Consider the following 15,928-nt stretch of genomic DNA (forward strand, 5'->3'; position numbering starts at 1 on the left):
TTTTCAAGGTTAATTGTGACTGCACTGAATTCAAAGTTCAGTTATGTGCCTTAAAAATACATCAAAGAAGGAAGTTGCTCAAAAATGTTACTGCAGACACCAATATATTCTGATATATAATAATTATAGCCCTTTATTCAGTAAGCTGAAGAGGACTTTGCAATAGGTGTGTTACTGCTTTAGCTCCACTAACACAGGAGAAAAACAGCAATTCAGTTTTTATGAATGAAATGGGCTTAATTATGGGACAGCCAATAGCTTTTTAAATTCCTTCCTTTCTTTCCTGGCTCAAATCAGTCATGTGAGGGTTATTGATTAACTTCACTGTGCTTAGTGAAGGTATTTTCAGAAGGCGGAAGAAGCCTAAAGTCCAGGGTCAAACAACAAAGGGAGAGTCACTGACAATGAAAATTTCTCTCCCGTCGGAAAGTATAAGAGGCCAATATAAAATAAAATATGACCCACAGGTCTCCTGGATGTGCCCTTTCAGGATGCAGTTGGGTGGATTCAATGCTTGAATGCTCTTCTTTGTAAAAGAAAACCATGCACAAAGAAAACCCTCCTGTCAAGAGTAAGGTGAAGCTAGAATGTTTCTCCTCAACTTGCTAGTTTTCAACAGACAACATTTTTTGTGTGTCATGTGGATAGTAAAGGATTTACCTACCAGCAACCCAAAGTAGTACAGTCTCAGGAGATTTCTACAATAAAAGTATACAGGAGCTAGTCCTACAACATACCTCAACTTACTGTTGCTATATTGATTACTCTCTGGGAGCACCTTCTATCTATAAATAAAATATCACCACCAACCTTCACCACCAAGTAAATGGTGCATTTCCTGCTGGATCACTGGCATTTCAAGTGTTTCCTGAGATCACATTCCAGTTTATTGTATCAAATATTGGACAAACAGGATGTGCCAAGGTGGCCACAGATCTTAGCTCTCTCTTTTTAAACTTAAGTCAGTCAAATGATGCCCCTGGAGAAGGTAATGGTGTTATTTTGTTTAATTTCCAGAAACAACTGTGCTGAAAAGGAAATGGTACCTATTTCTGTACAATTGTCCCCCAAATGGAAAAGGAAGGGACGCTGTTTCCCAACCCAGGGGCATTTGAGGTTTCTATTGACAGTGTTGTACATCAGTTCAATTGGCAGTTTTTTGTTTTTTTTTACTGGCTTAATTAGGTTAAAAAGAACAAATGAACAATTGCCTAGGCTGCCTCATAGTAAGAATCCCAACTGGCCTCTACCACCTGAAGTGAATGGTGATCCCACCCTATTCTTGTTGAAATTCATTTGATTGGAGGGGGCTGGAATTGAGGTAATTGAATTGAATTGGTATAATTAATGGAAGGGAAATTGATTTTGGAACCAAGTCTGGCTCATCTGGAAGGAAATTAACCAGTTAAGAACTGAAATGTGTGGTTTGGGATGAGGTTCTAATTTAATAATTGATTTGGATGGGCAATTAATTGGCTTGCCTTTTGTGAAATGTTTATTGTAGTAATGATTTTTAAAATGTGAATATATACATAGACATTAACATATTTAAATTGCTAATTTATTCTGTTTATTTTATGTAAACTGCTTAAGAGTTTGTTTGTTTTTACAATTAAGTGGTGCACAAATCCCATTAAATAAATGTAAGTAAACACAGGCAACTCTCAATTTACACACATCTGATTGAGGGGCAATTGTGCTTGAAAGTGACCCTAAGACATCACTAAAAGGGTGGATTGGGGGCAGGGCAGAGCGCCTTATATGGGGAGAATGCAATTGCGCTCATGTACTGCTTGTGGACTAACCATGGGCCTTTGGTTGATCCCTGGGAGAAGAGGATGCTTGGATGGGCCTTTGGTTTGATCCAGGAGGGATTCTTACAGCTGCTATTCAGAGGGCAAAACATACAGGCAACACACAACTGCAACTGAACTTCTCAAAACAGCAGGAGATTCATGACCAGCTCTCTCCTATTGCTGTATCAAGTTTGGCCCAGAGACTGCCCTCAGGATATCGAAATGTGATATAGTTTACACAGAACCGCTCCTCCTTATTGTCTTTCCAAACTGAAGTGGGGACAGGAAGAGAGATTATGGTGGGAGAAGAACATCAAAGGGTTTTTAATTACATTTCTGGGTCATGTCACTCTAATGCCCACGACGAGAACATTCAGTTGAGAGTGTTCCTTTCCTGCTTGCTCTGAAGAGTTGCGCCACAGCAAGTCTCTTACTGCTACAGCACCTTATGACAGAGTACTTTAGCATCTAATGTTAACCCAATCAACATTGCTGCTGCGCAACAGCTATTTATCTGGATATGTATCCTTCTCTATCCCAACTACACTGGGCAGCTAAGAGCAGTTTAGTTGTATACATGGGTCTAGTATTATTATTTGTGTTCATATATCCAGTAACTTTTGACTGAAAAAAATAAATCCAGAGTGGTTCACAAATAAAAGTACGACACACAGCACAGCAACAACAAATAATATAAGATTATGCATTAACATGACAAAAAGGTATTATAAACTCAAAATAGCAGCAAGGTAACAGAGGTTCAACAACTCATGCGGCAAGAACCTATTTAAGCAATATAATGAAGACCCAAAAGCCTAGGTCAATAGGTGCCACTGGTACTGACGTTCTGATAACATCTGATGCACCTCCAGAGGCAGAGAATTCTGCAGGTACTTAAGCTCAAGCTGTTTAAGGCCTTCTTTGTCAACATCAACATCTTAAATTGGGTTTGGAAATATTTATTTATTTATTTATTTATTATTATTATTATTTATATTATTTATATTATTATTATTATATACCCCACCCATCTGGCTAGGTTTCCCCAGCCACTCAGGGCAGCTTCCAGCACAGATAAAAACATAATAAAATGAACTGCATGTACAGTTCATGCAGAACAGGTACAATAATCTTCCAAGTTAGCATGCTGTTCAGGGCAGCATTCTGCACCAGATGCAGTCTCTGAACAGTCTTCAAGGATAGCCCCACTTAGAATAAATCTAGACAGGAGGTTTCCAGTTCATTTATCACCGTGGCAAAGTTATCCCCCTTCAGGAATGGCCAGAGCTGGAAATGGACACTCCTAACCCAGTTGCATAAACCAGACTTCAATCTTTGCCGGGTGTTAAGTCTTTCATTATCACTTTAGATATGTCTAATAGGAAGACTACTAGCTTGTGATAATGTCGAAATGTGCTTTCCACATAAAGTATCGGGATTGTTGGGCAAATACCCATACTCACAAGAGTGTGGAAGATATTTTTGGAGGCCACCATGCCAGCAGCAACAGAATGCCTCAGAACAGAGTCTTTTATTGCCCTTAATTTTGTGAGATGTTTTGCTTACCAATTCCCCACCTGCTAAAATACCTATTTATTTGCAGTTCTTCACAACCCAGTTCATAAGTAGTGTCAACATTTTGAATAGAGGAATGAAAACATTGCATGGATCCACCATCTCTTAACGAGTTAACTTCACTATTTTCAGTTTGCCCATATTATGTTGCAAAAATTTTTTTAAGTATACTTAATCCGTTCACAATATGCAGATGAAGGGCTAAAACAAGGCTGCAATCTCAAGCATATTTACTGAGAAGCAAGCCCAACTGAAAGTAGGGCTTGTTTCTGATTATACCTGCTTGTGATCAGGCTGTCAGAGATAAAAACTATAGAGATGTTAGTTCCAGTGGTATAATTAAGGTTTACTCCCTCCTCATCAAAGAATATAGAAATTGCTAATATAAAAATATTTTCTAAGCTTCCAAAAATTACCACTAAAATTTGTTTATATACCTGGCTTTTATATATACTGGTGCCATCAACTCCACTACAGTTAATGGTCTGTAGTGTGTGTTTTTAAATCAATTTCATTAACAACCAATATTAATATTGTCTGACTTTTAAAAATAAGTAAAACGGTAGCCTTATACCATACTGGGGCAGAGAGGAGAAGGAGATTGGGATTTGCAGCTTTCTATGCAAATTCCTTAGGCAACCCAGTTTTGCTGGAGTAGAAGCACAGTGGTACCTTGGTTCTCAAACTTAATCCATTCCGGAAGACCTGTCTAAAACCAAAGCGTTCCAAAACCAAGGCGCGCTTTCCCGTAGAAAGTAATGCAAAATGGATTAATCCGTTCCAGACTTTTTAAAACAATCCCTAAAACAGCAAATTAACATGAATTTTCCTATCTAATGGGACCATTGATCCATAAAATGAAAGCAATAAACAATGTACTGCAGTCACACAATCAATCAATCAGTAGCAGAACTGGGTTCCACACAGTCACAAAAACAAAACAAAAAGAGCTGTAAAAACAAAAACACAAAATAAATAGCAAAAACAGACAGACCGCAGCATAACACTCAAAATGGAAGTGTAGCACTCAAATCGGAAGCGTAACACTTAAAACGGAGCACGCTCAGCTTCCAAAAAAAGTTCGCAAACCGGAACACTTACTTCCAGGGTTGCAGTGTTTGGGTTCCAGGCTGTTTGAGTACCAAGGCATTTGAGAACCAAGGTACCACTGTACTAAGAACATTATGGATGAAGCCAAAAGCCACAATCAAATGGCTTTGATAAAACTGGCCGCCACTAACCACTTTGTAACCTGAGGCCACAGAAGAAGAACACTAGATGTGCATCCGAGTGCAGGGGTTTCAAATCACTGACTGCAAGTGCCAGGGAATCGGAAGGCAGCATTCAGTGCGCCATTGCATTATTAATGTGACACTGATAAGACATCCATTGCAACTGCTAAATAAGGTCCAATTGCCAGGCGAGAAGTAACCAGTACATAAAGTGCTTTGTTGGCATTAAAGCTGCATCAATGGGTGACTGAATTACAGAATGGCAACAGAGTATTGTGCCTATGTTATTAAAAAGAAATGCAAAGCAAGGGCTCACGCTATTTGCATGTGGCAAAGCACTATCACCCCCACATTGCATTAATTAAATCATTCAATTTCTTTATCACCCTTCATCCAACGATCACAGGGCGGTTTAAAATATAAAAACACAAAATGCATATCATAATAACAAACAAAAACATGTGTTATTCTGTATGACTGTTGCCCTTTCCTCACCAACTTGTTCCAAAAGGCAAACGCAACATCCAAACTTCAGATAAATGCTGATATATTACAATTACACATTCTGGCACAGAATATGCTCTTTGCAGCAGAGCAGGCCAATGGTTTGCAAGCCACAAAGGTGTAATTGTTAATACTCTGTCTTTGACCCATATTGATTTACTGCATATTGATAGCATCCGTATGTCAGGGACTGGGCAGAGGAAGGGTGGAGACCACCTCCCCAGCCTGACCCTTCCAGAGAAGAGGAAGACAGTTCAGAATTTCAACAGGGGTTTGAGGGAAGTCACAGCTCAGAGGAAGATGAGGGGGAAAGTTGGGAAATAATGGGAGAGGAGGAGAAGGCAGAGCCAGAGCAGCAGATGGCTGACAGGTAATCACTAGAAAGCAATCCAGACCTACCACGTCCCAGAACCTGGCGAGCCTTAAAAGTAGGAGAGCAAAGAGCTTGAAGACAGACAGCACTAAGCGGCACCCATAGAGGGGGTGATGCTGAAGACACATGAGGAAGTGGGGGAGAAGGGGGGGGTGGAGATTCACTCGGGACAACACCCTTATGCAAGAGGCTGTGTTCCAAGCCTCTCTCTGTAAATATAGAATAAAAAGTAGATGGTAAGAACTTTTCCTTGTCTGTACGTTCCTGGCAACTGGCTGTGGGAGTTGCTTACAGCCGCCTGACACCGTATGATCTAGAATCACCCCTGCTGCTGAAAGAATAGTTAAAAGAGCCATGAAGGTTGACATTATCCAAGGCAAAGGCTTATGGTAGCACATCAAACTGCTTAGAGATCTTTATTACAGTAAGCATTATAAAAGTTTTATAAATCAATTGTGTTTGTGCTTCAGATGAACTATTCAAATAACTCAGTTGCTACATGCACAGCCAAACATGCATCAAGGGTGAGTGGGGGATTTTACTACACACATACACAAAAATATGTAAAATCAGTCCTAATGAGTTCACCCTAGAGTAATTTACTTTAATAAAGTAATAAAAATCCAGTTTGTATATAAATGTTTACTCATTTATTATAGTGATTTATGGACCACCCTTCAATCTAATTCCCATGAAGGCTACAAAATGTAAGCCTTTAAAAACTTTTGCTGGAGAGTATTTTCAGCTTCTGCTATTACAGGCAGCAACCGACTAACACACATCCAAATGATGCACAATCACTCCCAGTCACAAAAAGGGCAGAATGGGGGCGTAACTGGGGCGGGGCATGCTTATATGCATTCCACCAAGGTGCATGGGGGCTGGGAATGGAAATCCCATGCAAAATGTTCGCCGACTGTATTCAGAATTAATTCTCCATTTGCCTCAGTTGTTTATTGTCTAGTAATATAGTAAAAACTGTACAAGTAACTGCACATGATGTCGACTTCAACTAAAATTCCATTAAAATCATTGCCACCATTCATTATTATTATGTATTCCTTTATACCCCACATTTTCCCCTGACGGGACCCATGCAAAAAACATACCAAAAAATCATTAAGAAACAATTGAACATTGACAGAATTAGAACTACACACGTATATAAAATCTATTCAAACCGTACAAATAATCACAATAAAAACAGCACAGCACCAGCGCTTCATTAAAAGCAGTCGGTTCCTAAAAGCCTATTGGAACAAGAAAGTATTCACCTGCCAGTGGAAGGACAACAAGTAGTGAGCCATTCTAGCTTCTCTAGGAAGGGAGTTCTAAAGTCTAGGAGCAGCCACTGAGAAGGCCCTCTCCCATATCCCTACCAAACGTGAAAGGCTTATAATTTTTTTAAATAGTAATTTTACTTCTGCTTAGCATCTCATTGTAAAGCTCAAAACAGCTTCGCAGACTCCTTTAACATCCTATAATATAAAGATGCATCACTGAGCCTTACCTCCAAAAGACCATCCTCTGGAAGATCTGTGCAGTGAACAGCATTTTGGATCTTGTTTTTACCAAAGATAGCACGGAGCGTGCCAGGACGCAGAAAACGAGCTATTTCCTGTGCAACATAAAAATATTAACAGGTGAAGAAAGTGGCTTGTTATGTGAAGATACAGAAATATATTCATAGAAGCATTTTATATAATAAAGAACTCTTTATGCACTATAGTACAGTATTTACCAAAAGTAAAAGGGCTCAATCCTGACTTCCCCTTCACATATGCAAAGAACTGTAAAATAATGAGGAAAAAAGTATTGTAGCAACAGGCCAGAGAGAATTAAAGTACCACTTGGGCCTTGCATTTAAGAATTCACCTGGTCGCCGCAGGGAAGCAAATAAGAGTGGTCTCTGTGGGTTGTCTTGAACTTGGTGTTTCCGCTAGGTCAAGGATTTCCACTTATGAAATTGAATTTCCTGTCCCTCTCTTCTCCTTGTGCATCCCCGCCTATACCACACCCCAAATCTGTTTCTGGGGGTTGGGGAAGCCAGAGTGCATGCCAGGAGAGGAGAGGGAGGGGAAGTTCCATGAAGTACTTCTGTTGGCTATTGCCCTCTGCCATTCTACTTGGTTTCTATATGTTGGCCATGGGCAAAGAATCACCATGTTGTCTATGATGAACATATGGAAACCAAACAGGTTGGCAAACAAGGGATGGATACTTCCACCAATCTGCTCGACAGATTTTTTACTAGCCCACTACCTAAATGAACTTCAATTTCTTTTTAGGTAAGAATGCTTCCCAAGATGGTGAACAACAGTCTAGAATTCATAAGTGTAACCTTTTAGGCACCTAGAGCAGCAGGAACCTGGATTTTTTTTCTAGTTGAGATTCCACCCGCATTTACAGCTTGAATATTTTTCTGATTTCCTCAAGTTTTTACTTGCAATGGGAGGCAAGCCAACACTGTGCCACATACCAAAGGGATACTTAAATTAAACCACTGTACAAGACCAACATTGAATCCCCGGGCACCTTCAAAACTAACACTTTTATTGTAATACATCAAACTGGTTGTCTTTAAGGTGCCATAGAACGCTGGTTGTTTGTGTCGTATTTCTTATCAAAAACTAATATTCTGAAATTCATCACAGGTGCATGTTCTAACAATTAGCATTATGTAGCAAACAAGAATACTACATAGCAATAAGTACAATGCTTCTGCCATAGAACATTGCTATAATTTTACTTCAAGCTAGTTCAACGTTATGCAAGAGAGGAGGATCTTCATCTCATGTTAAATATATAAAGTTAAAACTGATTCCTAATTCTTTAACTTCTGATCTCTATTTTCTCTGTCATAAAAGATATCCACAATGTTGTCAAAGGTTTGCTTCAGATCTTACTGTTGAGACCTATAACTCTTTATGCGTAGCACATTTCATTTTATTTTTCAATTTTGGGATAGAATAGACAGCTTTTGTGAGATCCAAATTGTGTGGACATTCACCAGTTGGAGATCATATTCTGAAATGGATAATGTAACAATGCTTTTTAGCGAATCCGATTTGGCTATGTGACAGCATTGTGAAAGATCAAATGGAGCCAATTCAGGGTGCAGAAAATGTTTCCTCGTTGTAACAACCATTGAAAAATTGTTGGAACCTTTTGGTCTGCCAAAAATGATTGCAAGAAGTACTCCTCAATTTCACTCAGTCCTATGTGTCCGTTGTCATGTCATACACACTGCAGAACTATAAACCCTCCTACTAGCTTGCCAGTCTGAATGCTGAAATTCAAAAGTAAACTCCAATTAGTAAGTCATGTGAAAACTGGGACATCTACATATCAACATTATCCATACATCTCATGCAGGCTCAAGCATGTGGGGGAGATGCTGCTCTGGATAATAAAAGTTTTTTTTTATAAAGTCTATAGAGCAGTTTTGCTAACAAAACAGACTGCTGCACCTTGCAGAGGTTTTCCACCTTGCCATCAAAAAAAGCACCTGTTAATATGTGCAAGTTTCTAAGCAGCATGTAAAGAAGGGTTCAAGTTATAAATTAAACTGCTCGCTTCTGGCATCAGCTGACAAAAGTGCAGCTGCAAGTCTGTACTAATTTATTGGAGAAGTGGAAGCTCCACTAAAAAAGAAAGGCAGAAACCAGTAATTGAACTGTAATTTTTCCTGATGGAGAGCAACTCAAGACTGAGGTGACAAATGAGCCAAGGTCTGTCTCTTCATTAAAGGCAACTGATTTAAATGGCAGCAACCCATCCTTTTCAGAATATAATTTCCCATTCAATAACAAGTATAAGATTCCAGACCAGCTTTACGATCAGGCAATGCACAAGACTACATGGTGCAATTAACTTTGGGGTGCATTTTGTAGAGGTTGTATTGTTTCAAAATCAAAATACAATCATACATATAGAGAAGGTACATAGAAATATTACAGGGTCCCTGCTCATGGGGTGAGTACCTGTCAAATTCCTCTCTATTAGTGGGTGAGGCTTCATTTTTTAACGCTGCAAGAGAAACTACTGTGACTACTCCCAATTCTAGTCTAAAACTTCTGGAAGACACCAGGTTGGGCAAAGCTGCAGCAGAGAAAGTCTATCAGCATGAGACACCAAATGAAAAGTCCAGCGGGAAGAACACTTGTTCACAGTAAATCCCTTAGAAATGTTAAGAACTGTTTGTTCTTCGCTGTCTGTAAATTCTCTTGTAGCTATCTGACCTACATTTCAGGGATGATTTGAGAACAAGTAGGACAAAGATGAGATGGATATTTAGTACATTAATGCATGTACACACGCCAATAAAACATATTTGAATTCGAATGAAATATATTGTGTATATATTCATAATTCAATATAACATTTTAATTAGAAAAACAAACTCCAGGGACAGTAAAACATTGCCTTTATTAGGACCAGTCAACATTTACAACATTCCAGCAAGCTGAATGGGACCAATTTTACTAGATCAACACTGTCCTTAACTGCAGCCTGACAACCTGTAGTAAGTTAGCAAATGAAAATATTCTTGGCATGAAAGTAAGTGACAGGGAAAGCTTCGCCTTCTAAATTTCAGTGCATCTGGCCACTGGCAGGGGAGCAGAACCAATAAAAATGGTGGCTAATGTGCTCAGATTTACCTCCTCCTCAGCAAACATTTGAGAGAGATTATGAGATGGTTGAGAAGGCCAGCTCCCTGCACTAGTGGGTGCTGCCGCTTAGCAAGACTGGGGTGGTGTGTTAACAGTGTGTTAACAACAACAGTGGGGAAGCCCTGCAGGATACTTGATATCACCAGCCCAGAACTCCTCCTGCTGTGATAGAGCGCCAAACAGGCAAGCAAATAAAAACGGGTTTCGCAGAAAAGGGCAGAACACGGACTATTGAGAGAGAGGAAGCAGATTCTCATATACTGGGTTGACTACCAGTAAATCAACCAATTCTGTGACAGCAGGCTTCCAGCACAAGTTCTTGTTGATATGCAGCATTTATAGTCCTTACATACTTAACATGGTATTTTACAAAAATGGCTTTGAGTGACAACGTGTCAGCATTCAAACTGGCCAAGCCAGTTTTTGCGAAGCATAGGGAGGAATCGGTCTATGAAAAGTATCTCATTTAGTTTCACACTGCTGGCTTTGGATTTCCTGCATTTGGCAAGCTGGGCGGGGGGCACGGAAGGGTGAGGATGACAACAAAGACCCTTTGCTCGTGTAGGTTGACCAAATCCCTCGTGATCACCCCCACCCTCCATTGGCAGCAATGACTCGTGCAGTTAGTCCTTGCCATGTGATTCTGGGCTTTCAAGCAAAGTGGTATTGAAAGAAGCCACAGGGAAGATAGAGCCCTTTGCAATGAGGCCCGCAATGTTTGTATTGCAAACTTCACAAATACACCTAAAAGCGTCACCTTCTCTTGCGTGAAGCCGCCCAGGCATCAACCTCTTGACCCACTTCCATCTAAAGCCAGGTAGATGGTAACAGAAGATAAAACCTCAAATTCTTTGGACCCAGGGTATCAGGGCCAATGCAGCCTTTAGGCAGGATGTGGCAGCTGCCTCTGGCGGTGGAATCCCCTGCAGGTGCCCCGCCTGCCCTACTGCCAGCAGAGAGGTGTCACCAGCATTGGCACCAATTTCTGTTGAGATCTCACCTGAAATCCTGCAAGATCTTGCAGAACATGAGAGATCTCACCTGAAATCAGCACCGATACTGGTGCCACTTCTTTGCCAATGGCGGAGGTTTCAGGGCAGGTGGTGGCGGCAGCAGGACACACTACTGCTGCAAGAGATGATATCTACTGCTAAGTTGCCAATATCCCATTACTGGGCAAGGCAGTCAGGTCACTGGTGGTGCTGAAACCCCTAGCACACTTGGAGGTAATTTATTATCTGGGCCTATTTCAATTTGGATTCAACAAACTGCCCTGCTTGTTCTGATTGCTGACTTCTATCAGGAGAGAGACAAGGGAAATGCAACTCTATTGATTTTTCTTGCTCTCTCGGCAGCTTTTGACATAATTGACCACGGTATCTTACTGGGTCAGTGCTATAATTTGGGAATTGGGGGCATGGTGTTACAGTGATTCTGCTTCTGCCCACAGGTCTGGTTTCAGGCAGTCACACTGGGGAAATTCTGCTTGGTTTCACAGCATGCTGACGACACTCAGCTCTATTTCTTGTTGTCATCAGAGTCAAGTGACCCTGTGCAGGTGCCGCATCAGTCCTTGGGGGCAGTATTAAGCTGGATGAAGCCAAAAACAAAACCCTGAGGATGAATCCTGACAACATGCGACACATTATGGGTAAGTGGTTCTCAAGTTTGAGAAAAAATATAGCCTGTTCTATGTGGGGCTGCACTACACATGAAGGAGAAGGCATGTGGCTGGGGAGTCTTTTTAGATCCAGCATTATCACTGGAGGCTTATGTCAGGCATGGCCAAACTTGGCCCTCCAGGAGTTTTGGGACTACAGTTCCCATCATCCCTGACCACTGGTCCTGTTAGCTAGGGATGATGGGAGTTGTAGTCCCAAAACATCTGGAGGGCCGAGTTTGGCCATGCCTGGCTTATGTGGACCTAGCGGCGTGAAGTTCATTTCCCCACTTTTGACTGGTTCACCAGCTGCACCCCTTTCTTAGCAGGGATAGCTTTTCCAGAGCAATCTATTCTCTGGTTATCTCTCAACCAGATTATCTGTAATATGTTGTATGCGCAGCTGCTGGACTGCCAGAATATTGACCGGTAGAGTCAGATGTACCGTAATCATGTTACACCAATTTTGAAGGAGTGTCGTTGACTGCTTATTTGCTTCTGTGAGAAATTGGTGAAGGGATGTTTGCCTATTAAAGTCCTAAATGGCTTCATCAAGCCCCAGTACCTGAAGGACTGCCTCTCCCTATATCATCTCCTCAAAGTTTAAAGAGCTTCACAAGTAGCTCTTCTCTGTATTCATCAACATCTGAGGCCCTTCTTCATGTGCCTCCTTCATGAGAGGTCCAGAGGGTGGCAACATGAGAATGGGACTCCTCTGCAGTTGCTCCCCATTTTGTGGGATGCTGTCCCCAGGGAGGCTCACATGGTGCCTTCATCCTTAGGTGTCAGGCAAAAACTTTTCCTTCAACCAGCCCTTTGGCTAATTAATATTCTATGTTCTCTTAAATTTGTTGGGGGTGGTGGTGGTTATGGGTTTGCTTTGTTTTTGCTCTTGTTTTTATTACGTATTTTGTATTTTTATGCTCTGAACTGGCCCTGAGATATAAATAAATAAATAAAAATAAATATTCCATTGCTAGGTAGGATGCATTAATACAACAACTCCCATTAATCTCCGCAAACATGGCCAGTGGTCAGGCATGATGGACGCTGAAGTCCAACAACACCTAGAGAGCACCACATTGACTATCCCCATACAGATGGAAAAGTGGGTTTAAAAATACATTTAATAAATAAATGTTATTTGAATAAATATTGTATACCCTTGTTTTAGCTCTTTTATTTCTTAGCTGCGCTGACAAAATTTACTAGAGGCTGCCAAATACTGGAAGTCTTTATAAATCAATAAATAAAGCATTATTTGAGATTTTTGTTAAAGGCTTGAATGGCTAATTCCACTCTAATGTAGTTAATGATTTACCTACATGCTATTTATCCATTTGTAAGGGGGAAGAGATGCCTGCCACTTTATATTAGCAGGAACAAGCAAAGCAACACGCATACCTCATAAGCATCAGGCGAATGACAACCAACAACAGGCACCTGCCTCATTAATCACAGGTCTTATCAAATTAGCCAATCTACAACAGCTTGCTGCATTTTGAATTTTGCAAGTATCTGCCGAATCCACGAGGGTAAAGGCTGGCCCTCTCATTGGGCAGAGTAAGGCAATGGTCTCATGCAGCAGATGTTGGCAGTCGGCAGCAGCACTGCTGTTGCCCAGAGCCCCTCAATCATGCCTCTCTGTGGGAGGAAAGAACTCTACATGCCACATGGCATGCCCTGGACCCCCTAAATTAGGCTGCTGCCCCAAGTTCACAAGATGATATCATCACTGCTGAAGTTAAGATTCAGCTCCTAGTTCAGCAGGAATGGAAGGTGGGGATACCATCTTGTCCTTTGCCTCCAGTAGCAAAATGTATTGGACCACCACTGGTGTAGATGCACTCATCAATTGTATGCACCTTCACAAAACAAACTACTGTAATGCCTGGCTAGAATTGCAATTCTAAACCCACTTACTAAGTCCCACCCAACTTAGCTGGATTGACTTTTGATTAAAACATTTTATTTTAAGCAATTCTCGAGTACCCTTCATCTAATGGATTCCAGCAATAAGATTAACAAACACACAACATGATTAAGCAGAGGCTATAAATACATAAATAATGGTATTTGGGGAAGGGCCTTAATTAAAGAACTTGATGCACAGGAAGGCTGGTGTGGGAGGAAACACTCCTTCAGGCATTTGGATCCCAAAGCCATTTAGGGCTTTAATAAGTTCAGCACCTGTATAAAATTGTTCTGCATGCAAGGAGAAGCTTTTATCTAAACAATCTTGCATAGTTTTGAAATTCTGGGGGCTTTTGAAGTAGTGGATAAAGCTCTACACTCCTGCCAGTCATCACAGTCTAAAATAAAATCACATTCCAAGATGGAGTTCATAACTTTTGAGCTGACTAGACCAGGCGTCAGCAAACTTTTTCAGCAGGGGGGCAGTCCACTGTCCCTCAGACCTTGTTGGGGGCCGGACTGTACTTTGGAAAAAATAATAATGAACGAATTCCTATGCCCCACAAATAACCCAGAGATGCATTTTAAAAGGACACATTCTACTCATGTAAAAACACGCTGAGTCCTGGCTGGATTTAGAAGGTGATTGGGCCGAATCCGGCCCCCGGGCCTTAGTTTGCCTACCCATGGACTAGACTAAGGCTGCATACATACCATATATTGAAAGCATACACACACACACACACACAAAAGAATAATGGGAATTATAGTTTACACCCCACTGAGCAACAGCACCCTTAACAAACTACATTTCCCAGGATTCTTTAGCGGAGGATAGATATGTTTTAAGTGTGTGGTATGTACACAGCAAAGCAAAGAAGCATAGAAATGAATATTCAAAATGTGGCACTGCAGCACTACACATTAAATGTTAGGCTTTGTGATTGGCTACAGCTCCCTGTGGGTTGTATTCTTTGGCTTGCTCTGCATCAGGTGAGAAATGGCCCTGAGTGCGGTAGCAAGAGAAGCTGTGCCCTCCTAACCCAGAGCTGGGATTTTAAAATAGCCCAGAATTGTTGTCAACACCCTTCTCAGTGCCATGCTGGTTCACTGGGAATTATCCCTGCACATCTGAAATGAAGAGACACAAAACAGTTATATTTAGTATTGTTTGCATCTTTCTTTCTTTTTTAAAAAATAATAATCTCAAATTTTGGATGTTTGTGATACTGCAAAGAAATAAACTGATCAAAATTCTGGTCAGGTTGTCTTGCAGTAGAAAGAAGAAGCAAGCTGAACAGACCAGTGAACAAACCCTAAATTATTAATCCATCGAACAGTCATTTAGTCGCCCACATTTCACATTCAGGGTTGTTGGTTTTTGCTTTTAAAAAGGCTTTGTTTAATGAATGGTGTATAAGACAATGAGAAAGGAACCACAGAGTCAAAAGCTCACACTGCAGCTGCTCTGGCTGTCAGCTATTGCAAATGGTGGCAGCGGCTGTTTTTTCAAAACAGGAATGTTTCCTCTAGCACAGAATATATTGCATATGCACACAATATAGCTCTAGCAACACAAATTCAGAATTTTTTTGATTGATTTTTTGGGGGGGCTAATAAAGGAATGCCGGTGTTCACCTGATTCTCCATTGACAGACCTAGCCTCTATTGATATATCCTGATATATCTTAAGCATTCCCAGATTTCTGCAGAGAGGGTTGGTATGATCAAATTATCCGGCTGATAACTTCAGACTACCACATCAGACACAGCCATTCTTCAAAAAAATTCTTTCTGATGGGTGTGTTGCATTTTTTTCATGGAGAGGCTGTAGTTTTACACAGGAATATGAAGTTGTAGTTAGCAAGCAAGGACGTGACCCCCCAAAAAAATAAATAAATGGGAGAACTGCTTCATAGAGTCATTATTAAAGTTCAGGATGGAGTTAAAAACCAAATACTGAACGCTTTTCAAGAATGTTTCGAGAGTTTATAGTAATTTGAAGCTATTGTTTTCAACTCACACATACAAATGATGTTTGGATTAAAGCCAAGTAGAAACTTTTAAAAATATGGTATGGTGTGGAAGGTTTCTTACATGGGGATTGGGGACCCAACTTTACACACATAGAAATGGTCGCCTTTAGAATAATGCCAATCACACATTGGGGCATGGCCAGCATCCATGATGTCCTGGAGGGA

At 40.8% G+C, this 15,928-nt stretch overlaps 1 protein-coding gene across 4 annotated transcripts in view; it reads right to left on the reverse strand.

Annotated features, from left to right (window-relative positions):
* NME7 (NME/NM23 family member 7) overlaps positions 1-15,928 on the reverse strand; it is a 70,532-nt gene that overhangs the window by 9,942 nt on the left and 44,662 nt on the right. For all 4 annotated transcript variants that reach the window (XM_083737117.1, XM_083737116.1, XM_083737118.1 and 1 more), the window contains one exon: positions 6,991-7,098. In XM_083737117.1, coding sequence (XP_083593243.1) covers positions 6,991-7,098 — 108 coding nt within the window. The remainder of the gene's footprint in view (positions 1-6,990; positions 7,099-15,928) is intronic.

The sequence above is a fragment of the Podarcis gaigeae genome, assembly GCF_964106915.1.
Source record: "Podarcis gaigeae genome assembly, chromosome: 4".
Classification (NCBI taxonomy): Eukaryota; Metazoa; Chordata; class Lepidosauria; order Squamata; family Lacertidae; genus Podarcis; species Podarcis gaigeae.